The sequence below is a fragment of the Hypanus sabinus genome, chromosome X1, assembly GCF_030144855.1.
Source record: "Hypanus sabinus isolate sHypSab1 chromosome X1, sHypSab1.hap1, whole genome shotgun sequence".
NCBI lineage: Eukaryota > Metazoa > Chordata > Chondrichthyes > Myliobatiformes > Dasyatidae > Hypanus > Hypanus sabinus.
In genome coordinates this window covers 33,067,376-33,084,044 of record NC_082738.1, presented here as the reverse complement: position 1 = coordinate 33,084,044, position 16,669 = coordinate 33,067,376, and the positions used below count along the sequence as shown (strand labels likewise).

General features: G+C 47.5%; 1 protein-coding gene across 1 annotated transcript in view; it reads left to right on the top strand.

Annotated features, from left to right (window-relative positions):
• dctn2 (dynactin 2 (p50)) overlaps positions 1 to 16,669 on the top strand; it is a 38,477-nt gene that overhangs the window by 20,366 nt on the left and 1,442 nt on the right. Inside the window, exons 3-11 of the mRNA XM_059956265.1 lie at positions 1,330 to 1,426; positions 2,617 to 2,678; positions 6,343 to 6,441; positions 7,571 to 7,731; positions 10,388 to 10,535; positions 10,757 to 10,822; positions 11,256 to 11,294; positions 12,216 to 12,293; positions 16,293 to 16,364. Coding sequence (XP_059812248.1) covers positions 1,330 to 1,426; positions 2,617 to 2,678; positions 6,343 to 6,441; positions 7,571 to 7,731; positions 10,388 to 10,535; positions 10,757 to 10,822; positions 11,256 to 11,294; positions 12,216 to 12,293; positions 16,293 to 16,364 — 822 coding nt within the window. The remainder of the gene's footprint in view (positions 1 to 1,329; positions 1,427 to 2,616; positions 2,679 to 6,342; positions 6,442 to 7,570; positions 7,732 to 10,387; positions 10,536 to 10,756; positions 10,823 to 11,255; positions 11,295 to 12,215; positions 12,294 to 16,292; positions 16,365 to 16,669) is intronic.

The following is a 16,669-nucleotide window of genomic DNA, read 5'->3' as shown; positions in this document are numbered from 1 at the left end:
GAGTCTAGAAGTTATGTCGCATTTTTATAAGACTCTGGTCAGGCCAGATCTAGAGTATTGAATTTGGTTCTGGTCACCACATTACAGGAGGGTTGTGGGGGCTTTGGAGAGGTTCACCAGGATGCTGCCTGGATTAGAGGGCATGAGCTCCAAAGAGAGGTTGGACAAACTTGGGTTGTTTTCTCTGAAACAGCTGAGGCTGAGGGCAGAGACCTGATGGAAGTCTATATGATTATCAGAGGCATAGACAGCCAGGCAGGTAATAATCCAAAACTAGAGGGTCTGCATCTAAGGTGAGAGGGAAAATGTTCAAAGGAGATGTGCAGTGCAGGTTTTTTTATATATAAAGAGCTGTCAGGGATGATAGTGGAGGCAGATAAAATAGGTAGGTGTTTAAGAGGCTCTTGGATAGTATCATGAATTTGCAGGGAATGGAGGGACTTGAATGTTGTTCAGGCAGGTGTAATTAATTAATTAGTTCAGTATGGTGAGCCAAAGAACCTGTTCCTGTGATGTACAGTTCTGTGTTTCAGGAGCTGGATAAAGGTTGTGGAATGTGTGGGGTGTGGGAAACTACTGCCTTCCTTGTTCACAACAGAAGAGGGTTTCAGTTCTGGTGAGAGGTGTTGTGTGGAGAATGGGGGTCAGAGGAGTTGTGTGTGTGAGAGAGAGAGAGACCCTGGAGGCAAAAACTCTGCACAATCACCCTATCTGTGACACCCCTTGTGTGTTTGTACATCTCTATAAGGTCACTCCTCTGTTTTCCACATTGGAAAAAGTCCCAACCTGCCCAACTCTGTAACTCAGTCCCACAAGTTCCGACAACTTCCCCTTAAATCCCTTCTGCAGCCTCACCAGCTCAATGGTACCTTCTCCACAGCAGGACGACCAGAACTGAATACAGTACTCTGAGTGCGGCTTCACCAGTATCTCGTACAACTACAGTACAACTCCCAGATTGGTGCTGTGACTGGTGAAGGTTAGTGAAAAACCAGAGGTGGCAAGTGATCTGACAGAGGTGTTTTAAACTAGGAAGGGTACAGACTGAGAGAGACTACTTCCACCAGGGGAAGGGGCTGAAGGAGCAAAGATGGTGGGCTGATGAAGCAAGGGTGACAGGAGGAGAAACAGTTCCCACAGCAAGAAGGTTGGGTTGGTACTGCATTGAATGATGGGGGAGGGTAAGAGGCAGAGGTGGATTCAGCTGTGGCATTCTAAGCAAGAGGGTAAAGATGAGAAAGAATTCAGAGGTGCGTAGGAGGGACAGGATTTGCCTCTTATCAGTTTGGCGATGTCCAGCTGACTGCTCTCCCCACCTCCTCTTTGTAGGAGGAACTGAACAGCGACAGCGTTGAGCGCATTGTCGTGAACCCAAATGCATCCTATGACAAGTTCAAGGACAAGCGGATCAGTACCAGGGACATTGGTGAGTTATTGCCTGTCTGGGTCATCAGCTGGAGGTCTGGGAAACTTGTGGGGTGGAGGGGAGCATGGTCACTGGGATCACAGAGGGCAACTGCATTCTGGTGCCTGCAAGTCAAGAGGGCGGGGTTGTTAGTTGGCAGGGGGGAGATTTATAGAGGGGGGCTCTCAGGGGAGTTTGGAATCTGGAACCCACTGCCTGAGGGGGCAGTGGGGGCAGAGACATTGGTGAATTTTCTGGACATTGGTGATTTAACATTGGAGAAGTATCTGGGGCAGCACTGGTGTTGCCAAGGCAGAGCAGGGAATGGGCCATGTTTAAGGTTAAAGTGGAGTTTATTGTCACCTGCATGTCCATGTGTGCATGGGTGCAGTGAAAACTTGCACCAACATCACAGGCACATAACATCAGAGACACAACACTCACAAGGAAACATAAATTACTCACAAGTTTTATGAGAGAACACAATTAAAACAAAACAAACATAAATCATACACAATTTTTTTACAAGAAAGAACACAAACAAGTAAAAGTCCATTATAGTACAAAGTGGTCACACTGTTGCTGTACTGAACCAAATGTTTGAAGGGAAGTAGCTGTTCCTGGACCTGGTGGTGTGGGACTTCAGGCTTCTGTACCTCCTGCCCGATGGGAGCTGTGAGAAGATGGGATGGCCCGGATGGTGGGGATCTCTGATGATGGGCGTTGCCTTCTTGAGGCAGCACCTCCTGTAGACACTACCCATGGTGGGGAGGGATGTGTCTGTGATGTATTGGGGTGAGTCCACTACTCTCTGCGGCTTCTTACGTACCAGCTCATAATGCAACCAGTCAGGACATCTGCAGAAGTTTGTTGGAGAGTTTGTTTAAAAGACACTTGAACAGGTACGTTAGAGGGAAATGGGCCGTATGAGGGAAAATTGGTCTAGCTTATCTTGGTCAGCATGGCCGAGTTGTGCTGATGGGCCTGTTTCTGTGCTATAATACACCCAAGTGTTGGTAAAGGGATTAGTGTAGAAGGGTTTTTGACGGTAATCATTGATGTGTGGGCCAAAGGGCCTGTTTCTGTGCTGTGTGACTTGCCTTTCACATTCTTCCCTCCTGGTTGCTGCTCAATCCCACGTGGTGCTAGCAGGCAACCTGCTTCTCACCCAAGCACCCTGATTACAATGTGGCTGTCTTCACATTCCACAGATTTCTCCGACCGAATAAGCAAGGCGAGGCGGACTGGTTATGAGTCAGGAGATTACGAGATTGTGAGTACACTGTCGCTGTAATTGCCATCCGAGACTCTCCGGAGAGACGCTCCCACCGGTGGAGTTGGCTTCTCCTTACTGTCTTCTAGACTGCGAGGAGAATTGGAAGATTGCAATCGGTTCTTGTCGACCCCCACCCCCATCCTGTTTGCAGGAAAGGTGTGGAGGCTTTGGAGAGGGTGTAGAAGAGGTTTGTCAGGACACTGTTTGGATTAGAGAGCATGAGCTACAAGGAGAGGTTGGTTTGATTTCTCTGGAACAGCAGAGGCTGAGGAGAGACCTGATAGAGGTTGATCAGATTATGAGAGGCTTAGGTAGAGTAGACAGCTGGTATCTTTCTCCCCAGGGTCAAAATGTCTAATACCAGAGAGTATTGGTATTGTTTTATTATTGTCATCTATTGACTTACAGATCAGATCATTACACAGTGCATTGAGGTAGAACAAGGTAAAACAATAACAGAATGTAGAATAAAGTGTGAAAGTTACGGGGAAAGTGCGATGCTGGTAGACAATAAGGTGCGAGGTTATAATGAGTAGATTGTGAGGTCAAGAGTCCATCTTATTGTACAAGTACTTAAGCTGTACTTAAGCCTTTAAGGTGAGAGGGAATAATTTCAAAGGGGATGTGAGGGTAAGTTTTTGTTTTACACAGAAAGTGGTGGGTGCATTGAAAGCACTGCCAGAGGTGCTGGTGGAGGCAGATGAGACAATGGTGTCCTACAGGCTCGCAGATAAGTGCATGAATGTGCAGAAAATGGAGGGATGTGGACCAGCATAGGCAGAAGGAATTAGTTTAGGAATTGCAAATGGACTTGTGAGTCCTAATGCAGGAATACCTAAAATTAACTTGCATGTCGAGTTGATAGTAAGGAAGGCAAATGCAATGTTTGCATTCATTTCTGGAGAACTAAAATATAAAAGCAAGGATTCTTAATAAGTCATTGGTCAGACCACATTTGAAGTACTGTGAGCATCCTATCTAAGAAAGAATGTGCTACCTCTGGAGAGGGTCCTGAAGAGGTTTACAAGAATGTACCCAGGAATTAGAGGGTTAATGTATGAGGAGCGTTTGATGGCTCTAGGCCTGTACTCACTGGGGTTTAGAAAAATGAGGAGGAACCTCATTGGAACCTATTAAATATTGAAAGGCCTAGATAGAGTGGACGTGGATGCTTCCAAAAGTAGGAGAATCCAGGACAAGAGGGCACAAAAGTTTGAAGTAAATTCATTATTAAAGTATGTATATGTAACCACGTACAGCCCCGAAATTCTCTTTCTTGCAGACGTGCTCAATAAATCCAATAACCATAATAGAATCTGTGAAAGACCACACCAACAGGGTAGACAACCAGTGTGCAAAAGACAACAGACTGTGCAAATACAAAAAGAAAAAAACCCAGAAATAATAATAAATAAATAAATAATAAATATCAAGAACATGGGATGAAGAAGGCATTGAGCTCATACAGAAGCGAAGCCCTGTTGACATCAACACGTACAAACAAGCTGGAGGAACTCAGCAGGTCGGGCAGCATCCGTTGACTGCTCATTTCAACAGATGCTGCCCGACCTGCTGAGTTCCTCCGCTATTTTGTACGTGTTGATTCGACCACAGCATCTGCAGTGTACTTTGTGTTAAGCCCTGTTGACACCTTTGTTGCTTGATTTCTCTTTGTAAGAAGTGCTAGCATTCAAGCTCTTCACAGCTGTCGAGCATCCTTCATTGATTCAAGTTTAGTCCAAAATTGCCATTTTGCCCGTTAGATGGCTTTCTGGAGGTTGTAACTTTCTTGGTCGTCAGACTTGATTGCCTGTGATTTAGCTCTCATCAGATTGCGGATCTTGTGGTTCATCCAGGGCTTCTGGTTGGGGAAGACTTTTTGGGGGCACAGTTGTCTACATCTGTTTTAATAAAGTCCATGACAACCATGGTGTATTAATTCAGGTCCACGGATAAGTCCCTGAACACGGCCCAATTCACCAATTCAAAGCAACCCCTTAGCCGGTCTTCTGCCTCCTGCAACAGTCCCTTTATTGTCCTAATCTCTGGAGCCTTGCTCTTTAGCCTCTGGCTGTATGGAGGTAGGAGAAGGACAGCTAAGTGATCAGATTTCCTGAAATGTGGTCTGGGCAAGGAACGGTAGGCATTCTTTATCTTAGTTTAACAGTGGCCTTGTGTGTTGGGACCTCTGGTGCTACAGGTTATATGCTGATGGTAATTGGGCAGGGATTTCTTCAAACAAGCCTGACTGAAATCCCCGACTATGATATGAAATGCATCGAGATGGACTGTTTATTGTTTGGTGACGGCATCATGCAGTATCTCAAGCTACTGGTAAATAGAATGGTCAGCATTTGAGCATTAGGTCTTCAAGGTCAGGAGAATGTGAATATGACAAAACTGCCACATCAGAGAGTTTATCATGAAACAGCCTCAGAGGGATGTCCCTGGAGAACAGGGGTAATGAATTTCTTTAACCAGAGGATGGTGAATTAGTGGAATTCATTGTCACAGATGGCTGTGGAGGCCAGATCCCTAAGGGAGTCCTCCATCAAAGATTACGGGGAGAAGGGAGGAGAATTGGGTTGAGAGGGATAATGAATCAGCCATGATGGGATGGTGGAACAGACTCAATGGACTGAATTGCCTAAGTTTACTATGTTTTATAGTGCCATGATTTTATGGATATGGACTACATGCAGGCTGAAGGGATTAGATACCATTAGCTTGATTAAGTTGGCACATGGTGGGCCAAAGTGGTTCCTGTACTGTTCTTTGAGAGGGGAGCAGGCACAGGGCAATGCCAAAGCCCACAGGTTCCCCCTCCCAAGTCCAACACCAGTTACCAAGGGAAGCTCTCGTGCCCATCTTTAGCTTCAGGAGAGTGCAGATCTTCAGCATTGGATCTCGGTCCAAGGGTTTGTCTGCAGTTGTGTTGTAGACCCTGGAACAAAGATGGTCTCACCGAGATCACACTTTCAACAGGTTTTAACCTGAGCCACAGAGAAGGTTCTGGGAATTCTGGGAAAAGGGGACACAAGTCATGGGAGCCAAGAGAGACTGCGGATTCTGTCATCTGGAGTAACACATGAAGCACTGGAGGAATGCAGTGGCTCAGACAGCATCTGTGGAGGGAAATGTACTGTGGAGTTTTCATCTGGACAGCCCAGATCTACAGATGGGACAGAGACACGAGGGCAAGAGCTTGGTGTGACCTCCTCCCCTAACTCACAAGCTTGGGTAGGGTTTTCCTTCTGAGGAGATGAGGGGTAAGAGATTGGTGTGGCTTCCTACCATCCCAGAGGGTAAGTTGGGGTTGGGTTCATCCCCAATACAGACAAAAAAGGCAAAACATTGGTGTAACCTTCCTTCACACCAAGAGGGTAGGGTAAGGGCTTCTCCCTAGCACAGACAGAAAGGATGAGATGGTGTTAACTCCTCCCCTCCCATCTCCTGCAGAGTGATGTTTGGGGTAGGGTACCTTCTCATGGCAGGCAAAAACGGCAAGACTTTGGTGTCCTCTCCTCTCCTCACAGGTTTCGGATGCCTCCAGAGCCAAACCTTGCTGTGACCTGCCCTTTCCTCCCAGCGGTTAGGTTGGTCTGGGACACCTCCCCTGTCAGAGTATGGTGTGAACCTGCCCTCTCTGTTTCTTGTACAGCTGGCTGAAGGGTGCGGGACCAAGGAGAGTCCTCAGCAGAAGTACCAGCGTCTGCTGCATGAGATGAAGGAGCTGAGTGAGGAGGTGGAGCAGATTAAGGTGGGGCCCGCGCTGGGTGGGAGGTCCCACCCCTCTCCCTTCACCCACCTTGTTCCTTGACCCAGCTGTGATGCTAGTCTGACAGTGCGTCATTCTCACAGTCCTCCTGCTCATATCCCACTCAACAACTCTATAACAGCAACCCTCTCCTTCTACTGTATTGCTCCTCGTCTCACTCTCAACAACTCCATAAAAGCAACCCTCTCTTTCTGTTGTATCCCTCCCTGTTTCCATAACAACCCCTCAGCCGCAACATCTCTCCTCATCTCTGTAACTCCCTGCCCAACCCTGAATACCCCTCCCCATTGTATAATTTCTCCCCCCCCATACCCCTCCCCATCTCTGTGACCTCCTCCCTTCCCTACAGCCTTCCCCATCTCTATAAACCCTCCACTTTCTACTTTACCTCTCTCTGTACCTTTACCCCCACCCTAGCACTGGTCCAAGCACAGTGCAGTGTTCCCTAGGTAATGAAACTTTTTCAGTAATATTATATTTCAACTGATATTGATTAAAGCCTGGCTTTTGAACCCAGTGGACAGAGTGGAACTGCAGAAATCTTCCCACAACACCATGCATTCATTACATCCACCTGAGATAGTAAATCCTTTGGCTCGCAGCACCAGTTTCTGGGTTCAGTCCAGACCCCGAATGTGTGGAACATGCATGGTCCCCCCTCTCACAGAGTACAGCATTCCCTCCTCACTGCCCCTACCGCATCACACCCTCATCACTGGCCCCACCCCACAGTGCTCCCTCTTCATCACCCCAGCTGTAGCATGGCGTTCCCTCCTCAATGCCCCTCAAGCAGCGTGACGCTCCCTCACCACCAGCTTGACAATCCCTCACCACCCCATCTGTCGTGTGGCGCACCCTCCTCACCACCCTTCCCGCAATATGGTGTTCTTTCCCCACTGCCCCACCCCACATTTCCACTCCTGGATTATGCCCCTGTGGGTTTGAATTGTCGCTCACATCCCCCCACCCCCGACCCTTCAGCCCGTGTTAACACGTGCTTGGGGACATGGCATCTACACACCTGAACTGGAAAACCACCCCCCAACAGCTCATTGAGGCGGTCTGAGGGTCAGACTTACCCCTCCCTGACTGTCTGTCATCTGGCCTGCAGAATTTGGCGAAGGACGCGGCAGCTGAGGAGAAGCTGACTCCGGTGTCTCTGGCCAGCCAGGTGGCTGCCCTGAAGCAACAACTGGTCACCCTGCAGCTGGAGAAGGTGCTGGGTCCTGAGGCTACCGTTGACCTGACAGACCCTGAAGGAGCACTGGCAAAGTGAGTGGGGAAGGGAGAGGGGGGACAGGGTGTGCCTTGATGACACTCTGGAAGCTCTTCTCTTTTTTTTTTTATAAAAGTTTCAAAATCAGAATCATGTTTAAAATCAGAATCATGAAATTTGTTGTTTTGTGGCAGCAGTCCAATGTAGGCAGAACAAGTTACTATCAGTTACAATAAAAATGTAGTGAAAAAGAGGAATATCAAGGCAAATGCACAAGAATGCAACAAGCTGCAGAGGGTCATGGACTCCGCCCAATACATCACGGACACATCCCTCCCCACCATGGGTAGTATCTGCAGGAGGTGCTGCCTCAAGAAGGCAACGCCCATCATCAGAGATCCCCACCATCCGGGCCATCCCATCTTCTCACAGCTCCCATCGGGCAGGAGGTACAGAAACCTGAAGTCCCACACCACCAGGTTCAGGAACAGCTACTTCCCTTCAACCATTCAGAACCAACCGCACAACCCTGATCACCACCTCAGTACATAAACACTGTGACCACCTTGATCACTTTGCACTACAATGGACTGATATCACAGCAGTAGGCTTGTTCAGAAAGTCAGGAAATCTGTAATCCAGGGAAACTTGGCTGTGTGGATTCAGAATTCGTTTGCCCACATAAAGAAAAGGGTAGTATTAGATGAAGTATGTTCTGTCTGGAGGTTGGTGCATCTGGAAGGGTGGGTTTGTAAGTTTGCAGATGACACGCAGGGTAGTGGAGATGTGGATTGTGTGGGGGGGGGGGGGGGGGTTATTGTAGGTTGTAACGGGACATTGACAGGATGCCAAGCTGGGCTGAGAAGTGGCAGACGGAGTTTAATCTGGAAAAGTGCGAAGTGATTCACTTTAGTAGGTGGAACATGAAGGCAGAATACAGGGTTAATAGCAGGATTCTTAACAGTATGGAGGGACAGAGGGGTCCACATCCATAGATCCCTCAAAGTTGCCATGCAGTTTGTTAGGGTGGTTAAGAAGGCGTATGATGGGTTCATTAGTTGAGGGATTGAATTCAAGAGTGTTAGGTAATGTTGCAGCTCTGTACAACTCTCGTTAGACCACACTTGGAATATTGTGTTTAGTTTTAGTTATCTTATTATAGGAAGGATGTGGAAACTTTAGAGAGGGTGCAGAGGAGATTTATCAGGGTGCTTACTAGATTAGCGAACATTTTTTATGAGGAAAGGTTGAGCAAGCTAGGGTTTTTTTTTTACAGTGAAGGAGGATGAGAGATAACTTTATAAAGGTGTACAAGATGATAGGCATAGATAAAATGGACAGCCGGTCCTTTTTCCCAGATGGCAATGGCTACAAGAGGACCTACTTTTAAGGTGATTGGAGGAAAGTATAAGGGTGATGTCAGAAGTATGCTTCCTTACACAGTGGGGAACACACTGCTGGGGGTGGTGGTAGAGGTAGATGCATTAGGGACATTTAAGAGATTCTAGGCAAATGGATGAAAGAAAAAACAAGGGCTATGTGGGAGGGAAGGGTTAGATTGATCTTGGAGTAGGGGTAAAGGTTGGCACAATATTGTGTGCCAAAGGGCTGGTAATGTGCTGTACTATTCAATGTTCTATACCATATATGGGACTTCATAAAACAAACTATTTACGGTACAATTAACATTAAAATATGGTCACTACTGTCCAAAACATACTCAAGCCTTTGAGGTGCCCATGGGTCCCAGAAATCCCTGACTGTACCTGTACGGTCACCACCCTAACCACCTGGGACATTCTTTTTTCTTGTTACTCCCGTCAAGGAGGAGGTACAGGAGTCTGAGGACACACTCTCAATGATTCAGGAACAGCTTCTTCCACTCTGCCAACAGATTTCTGAATGGTCCACAAACTCATGAACATTACCTCATTATTCCTCCTTCAGACTATTTATTATTGTAACTTACAGTCATTCTTTATGTCTTGCACTGTACTGCTGCTACAGAATAACACATTTCACAACATATGTCAGTGATAATAAACCTGACTCTCGTTCTCCTGGGGAACCTTGGAGGACAAGGACATGGTTCCCTGAAAAGTCAAAGTTGACTTTATTGTCAATACACACACAGGTGCTGGAGGAGTTCAGCTTGTCAGGCAGCATCTATGGAGGGAAATGGACATTTGCTGTTTCGAGCCAAGACCCTTCCTCAGGGTTGAAAAGAAGGAGGGAAGGATAAAAGGTTGAGGGAAAGGAGAAGAGCTGGCAGGTGAGGGGGAGAGTAGATGGATGGGGAAAGGGGAATGAAAGGGAGTTGTGTGCAAGGCTGAGAGGTAATTGGTGAAGACATAAAGGGCTGAAGAAGAAGGAACTTAATATTTTTCTGTGTCAGTCACTGTTTCTGGTAACTAGTTCAACTTTTGTTCCTTCCCCCACACCCCCCCTCCATCCTCATGCAAACCCCTCCTTCCTTCCACTTCCACCTCCTTCACCCCCTACTCCACCTTTCTCCTCCTCTCCATTCCCTCCTCTTTCCTCCCTGTTTCCCTTCCTCCTCACTCCCTTCAACCTTCTCCCCTGCACTCTTTCCATCCTTCCTCCTCTCCTCCTCCCCCTCCTTCCCTCTACCTTCCCCTTCCTTTTACTGCTCCTCCCCCATCCCTCTCCATTTTACTTCCCTCCCCTCCTTACCTTGCCCCTTCACTCCAGGCGCCTGCTGGCACAGCTGGAGGCCACCACCAAAGAGGGAGTGCCAGGCCCGACTGGGAAAAGCCCTGCCAAAGGAGGGGAGGGCAATGCAGTCACCTACGAGCTGTACTACAGGCCTGAGCAGACCCGCTTCACCCAGGCTGCAAAGGTAATGGGGAGGAGCAGGGAACGGGAGGGTGGGGAGGGGAGAGGGAAGGGTAAAGAGGGTACAGGAGTAGAGGGAGGGTCAAAACCTGTGGCCCAAGTTTTGGCCACAGATTACTGGCTCTTGCCTCCCACATGGACTGAGGAAGATGTTCAGCACTCCGGCTCCAACTGCAATAGTTGTGGAGGGTAAGCATTAATTTCATGTGTGTCCCTTTCTCACAGCTGGCAGAGCTGGAAAAACGAATGGCAGAACTGGAAGCGGCTGTGGGAACCAGCTCGGACAGACAGGTACACGCCTGGTACAGACTTACAGACAGGTCCAGGGCTGGCACCACAGACTGGTATAGATTGATATAGACTGATTAGTGGGATGGGGCAGCCATGTATATGCCCATTACAGGCAGTTATAGACAGTACAAGGATGGGACAGTCACGTACAGACAGTTATAAGCAGATATGGGGTGTGGAACAGACAGGTATGGGTGCAAGACGGACAGTTTTGGGGTGTAGGACAAACAGGTAGATATAGGTAATGTTTAAGAGGCATTTATTCAGGCACACAAGCAGGCAGGGAATGGGGGGATGTTTACTGTGTGTAGGCAAATCTGATTAGTTTTCATTGACACCATTGCTAGCATAAGCTGTAGGTCCTGTTCCTGTGTGATATGGTGGACGGATCTGTGCATGACTTTTGGTGACATCTGATTCTTACTTCCCACAGAACCCATTGACTGTAGCATTGCAAGACTCCTCTCTCATGGTGAGCATCTCAATTCCTTCATGCTGTAATTGGGAGGGTGAGGTTGAGAATCTGGGGGTTGGAGATGATGGGAATGTGGGAGAGAAAGGAATGGGATCAGTGTAGACAGGTGGGCAATGGTCAGAATGGACCATTGGACCACAGGAAGGGTCTGTTTCCTGAGATTGGTCATGGCTACTGATAGGGATGATGGGTGGGTTCACACAGTCAGTGCCCGTTCCCCAAGGTGTGATGAGCATTCACAGAGTTTCAGTAAGTTAATGTGGTTCGATTGGGCGGTCAGACACAGGAAAGGTTTGTGTTGGAGTGGAGAGTTATTCATAAAAGTACAACGATCTCACAGCTAGGCCTCTGAGGGGGTGTTGGCACTCTGGGGATTCTCCTCTCCTGATGTAGAAGGGGCTTCACTTTTCCAGGAGTGTGTGATGGGACGGTGTGGAGGGAGATTCACTCTGTGTCTGACCCTGTGAGTGTGTGATGGGACGGTGTGGAGGGAGATTCACTCTGTGTCTGACACCGGGAATGTGTGATGGGACGATGTGGAGGGAGATTCACTCTGTGTCTGACCCTGGGAATGTGTGATGGGACAGTGTGGAGAGAGATTCACTCTGTGTCTGACCCTGGGAATGTGTGATGGGACAATGTGGAGGGAGATTCACTCTGTGTCTGACCCTGGGAGTGTGTGATGGGACAGTGTGGAGGGAGATTCACTCTGTGTCTGACCCTGGGAGTGTGTGATGGGACAGTGTGGAGGGAGATTCACTTTGTGTCTGACCCTGGGAGTGTGTGATGGGACAGTGTGGAGGGAGATTCACTCTGTGTCTGACCCTGGGAGTGTGTGATGGGACGGTGTGGAGGGAGATTCACTCTCCCGTCTCCTTGCCCTGAGAAGTGGTGTGATTTACTGTTCCTGTTTTCCAGGGAGCAGTTGAGATACTACAGGCCAAAGTGAGCACGTTGGACCCAGCGACCTTGGACCAGGTTGAAGCAAGGCTGCAGGTGAATTGTGGGCAGAGTATAGAGAGATCAGGGCATTAGGAAGGGTGAACTGTGTAGCTGATAGCTACACCGAGCCATTGGTGAACTGTGTAGCTGATAGCTTTGCTAGCTCTATGACCTTCACAGAGCCAGGCATTCAGAAGTGGCTGTGTCAGTGACCAGGAGAGCAGGGGTTAGAAGTGTAACTAGAACTAAATTAGTGGCTAACTGGCAAAGGTTGGGCATGAAGAGCACAAATGCCTTGGATGATACAGGGGTGGTGCTGAGGTAGTGCCTCATCAAGGGAGTACTGCAGGAGCACCATGTTGAACAAGGAGTGGAGCTTAGGGAGTGGCAGGGCTGAGGGAGGGTGTGGCATTGAGGGAGCAATGTTAAGAGAGGGGCAGTGCTGGGGGAGCACCTTATCGAGGGAGATGCTAAGGGAAGGGCAGTACTGAGGGAGCACTGCATTGCGAGAGGGGTACTGCATCGAGGGAGTGTCAGTACCAATCAACACAGAGGAGTGAGCCTCCTCTGCAGCCTCTCCAGTACCATCAGATCCTCCTGTAGTGTGGTATTGGATGATTACTGTCATGTGTCCCCAAGTACAGTGAAACACTTATCATTCAAAACACAAGTTCATCAAGGTCATATCCCTATAGCTTTTCCCCTTCACGTACCTATCCAGGTCCTTCTTAAGTGATACATGCCTGAACCACTTTCTTTGGTGGCACATTCCATATGCTCACCATCCTCTGTGCGAGTAAGTTGCCTCTCAGGTTACCTTTAAATCTTTTCCCTCACCCCTGTGCCTCCTAGTTTTAGGTTCCCCTCCCCTGGGGGAAAAAGACTTGGCATCCACCTTATCCAAGTTGCTTTTAATTTTAAACACTTATACAAGGTTACCCCACATTCTTCTATGTTCCAAGGAGTAAAAGCAGAGCTTGGACAACCTCTGTCTGTAACTCAGTCCCTCTAGTCCCGGCAACATCCTCATAAATATTTTCTGTGCTCTTATCAGTTTAACCACATCTACAACAAGGCAACCAAAACTCTGCACAACATTCTGAGTGTGGCCTCACCAACTCCTGTACCCAGTACCCTGACTGTGGAAGGCTAGTGTGCTGAACTCCTTTCTCACCACCCTGTCCAACACTTGTCTTTTGGGGTCCCTCTGTTTCGTTACACTTCTTCATAGAAATGCAGATGTGTACAGGGTGCTCCAGCTATGGCCCAACCAGCCTTCCAGTTCTTGTATGCCAAGTCCCAGCTAGTGATGGTAGGTGACTTGTATGCCTTCTTTACTAACTTATGGACCTGTGGTGCTACCTTCAGAGATCTTTGGACAAGTACACCAAGGTCCTCAGTGACCACAGTTGGGTTGGCTCTACATAATCATAAGACAAAGGAGCAGAATTAGACCATTCAGCCCATCGAGTCAATCATGGCTGATTTATTATCTCTCACATCCCATTCCCCTGCCTTCTCTCTGTTAATAATTAAGAACCTATTCACCTCAGTTTTAAATGTACTCAGTGATTTGACCTCTACAGATTCACCACCCTCTGGCTAGAGAAATTTATTCTCATCTCATTCCAAAGGAATGTCCTTGTACTCTGAGGCTGCTTCCTCTGATTCTAGACTCTGCCAATATACGAATATCCTCTCCACATCCACTCTATCTGAGCTTTTCAATATTTGTTAAGTTTCACTGAGATTCCCCTTCCCCCTTGTTCTTCTAAACTCCAACGAGAACAGGCCTAGGGACATCAAACGCTCCTCGTATGTTAACCCTTTCATTCCCAGGATCATTCTCATAAACTTCCTCTGGACCCTCTCCAATGCCAGCACATCCTTTCTTAGATATGGGGCCCAAAACTGCTCACAATACTCCAAATGTGTTCTGACCAATGCCTTATAAAGCCTCAGCACTACATCCTTGATTTTATATTCTGGTCCTCTTGAAATGAATGCTAACATTGCATTTGCCTTCCTCACCACTGACTCAACCTGCAAGTTAACTTTTAGGGAATCATGCACAAGGTCTCATAAATCCCTTTGCACCTCCCATTTCTGAATTCACTCCCCATTTAGAAAATAGTCTTCATCTTTTTTCGTTCTACCAAAGTGCATGACCATAACTTCCTACACTGTATTCCAACTGCCACTTCTTCCCCTCTTCTCCTAGTCTGTCCAAGCCCTCCATCTATCTTCGACAAAACCATCAATGACATATAATATGAAAAGAATCGGTCCCAACACTGACCCCTCCAGAACACCACTAGTCACTGGCAGCCAACCAGAAAAGGCTCCCTTTCTTCCCACTCATTGCCTCCTGCCTGTCAGCCAATTTCCTATGCATGCTAGTGCAGTGCCTTGAAAAAGTATGCAGCCCACACAACTATTTTCACATTTGACTGTCTCATTTTCTAAATTTAAAATATATTGAAGTAAGATTTTTTGAGCTAATCTACAAAATATTGTGTATCGTGACAAATCAAAAGAAAAATTCAAAACCTGTCAACAATTTATTAAAAATTAAAAACCAAAATTGTGAGGGTGAAAAAGTACTTATTCCCTTTGTATAATTACTACGCTAACTTTCCTCAGGTGCATATTACCTTACCAACTCACACAATGTTTTGATGTAGAAAATTGGAGGATCACCCGAATGTATTACCCCTCTGTAAGACCCACCACACGGTAGGCTTTTAACAGAGTAAACCAAAGTGAAGACAAAAGAGCGTTCAAGGCAAGTCAGGGGAATGATAAAGTCAGGGAATTTGTGCTTCTCTAAGCACAAATCTGGGGAAGGGTACAAGACCATCTCAAAGGCACTGAACTTGTGTCAGAGCTCAGTGCAGTCTATTATTGGAAAAGTGGTAAAACTATGAAACCACAGCCACACCGCCTGGGTCAGGCCGTCCCTCTAAACTTAGTCACCGGAGAAGAATGACACTGTGAGAGAGGCTCCTGTGAAGCCAACAGTTACTCTGAGTGAGATGCAGAGGCCAGTGGCTGCAACTGGAGATGAAGTTCATGGCTGCACAATCTCTACGGCCTTGCACAAAAGGGGTATTTATGGAAGAGTAGCAAGCAAGAAGCCCTGGCTGAAAAAAAGAAACATATCCTTGCCTGTAAAGACTTTGCAAAGCGTAATTTAGAAGATACTGTAAAGATGTGGAAGAAGGTCTTGTGGTTGGATGAAACTAAAATGGGACTTTTTGGCCTCAACACATGTGGCGTAAATCTGATACCACACATCAGCCAGGTAACACCATCCCTACTGTAAAATGTGTTGGAGGTTGCATCATGTCATGGGGATGCTTTTCAGCAGCAGGGACTGGAAATCTGATCAGCACTGATGGGAAATGCTGATAAATACAGAGAGATCCTGGGAAAAACCTGCTAGTCTCTGCCAGAAAACTTAAACTGGGGAGGATGTTCATCCTCCAGTAGGACCACAACCCAAAGCACACTGCCAGAGCCACCATGGAGTGGTTTCAGGAAGAAAATTGATGTTCTTGAATGGTCAGAGTCCTGATCTTAACCCAGTCGAACATCTCTGGCAAGGTTGCTGTCCACTGCTGCTCCCCAACTAACCTGGCACAGCTTGAGCAATTTCGCAAGGTGAAGTGGGCAAAGCTAATAGAGACTTATCCAAAAAGACTACTGGTTGTAGTAGCTGTGAGAGGTGGTTCAACCAAGTATCGAGCAAAGGGGGATGAATACTTTTGAACTGCTGACATTTCACTTCTTGAATTTTTAGTTTTTCATACTTTACAATTTTCCCACCTGATATTTCCTCAAAGAATTCCAACAGATTTGTCAGGCAAGATATCTCCTTAAGGAAACCATGCTGACTTTGGCCTATTGTTTTTAGTGCCTCCAAGTACCCTGAGACCTCACAGCACAGACCTGATTTAGTCCACAGGAGATCAGACTTGGGGAGCTGTGTCCCTGCTGTCTCCTCCTGTGGCTCGGTGCCTTCCTTAATGCCAGTGTTTTTGCTTCCTGCAGAGCGTTCTGGGGAAACTGAATGAGATTGCCAAACACAAGAAGGCCAACGAGGACGCGGAGACCCAGAGCAAGGTCCGTTTCTGACCCACACCCCAATTCTTCCGCACTGTGAAACCCCACTCGCATCAGTATAGTCCATCACTACCCGACCCCCGCTCGACCACTGTCCGATCCTACCCGTACCCTACACACACACACCCCACCCTTCCTCCATTCCACATCACTGTCTGATCCATTGCAGGCTATCCTGTTCTGTCCATGGTTCCTGCACCCTGTTTACTCTCTACCCCAGCACTCACTTATTTTCTCAGTTTTCCCCTCCCTGTTCATTCATTTTGTTCCCTTCCTCCCTCTCCCATCCTCCCTCCCCTCCTCCT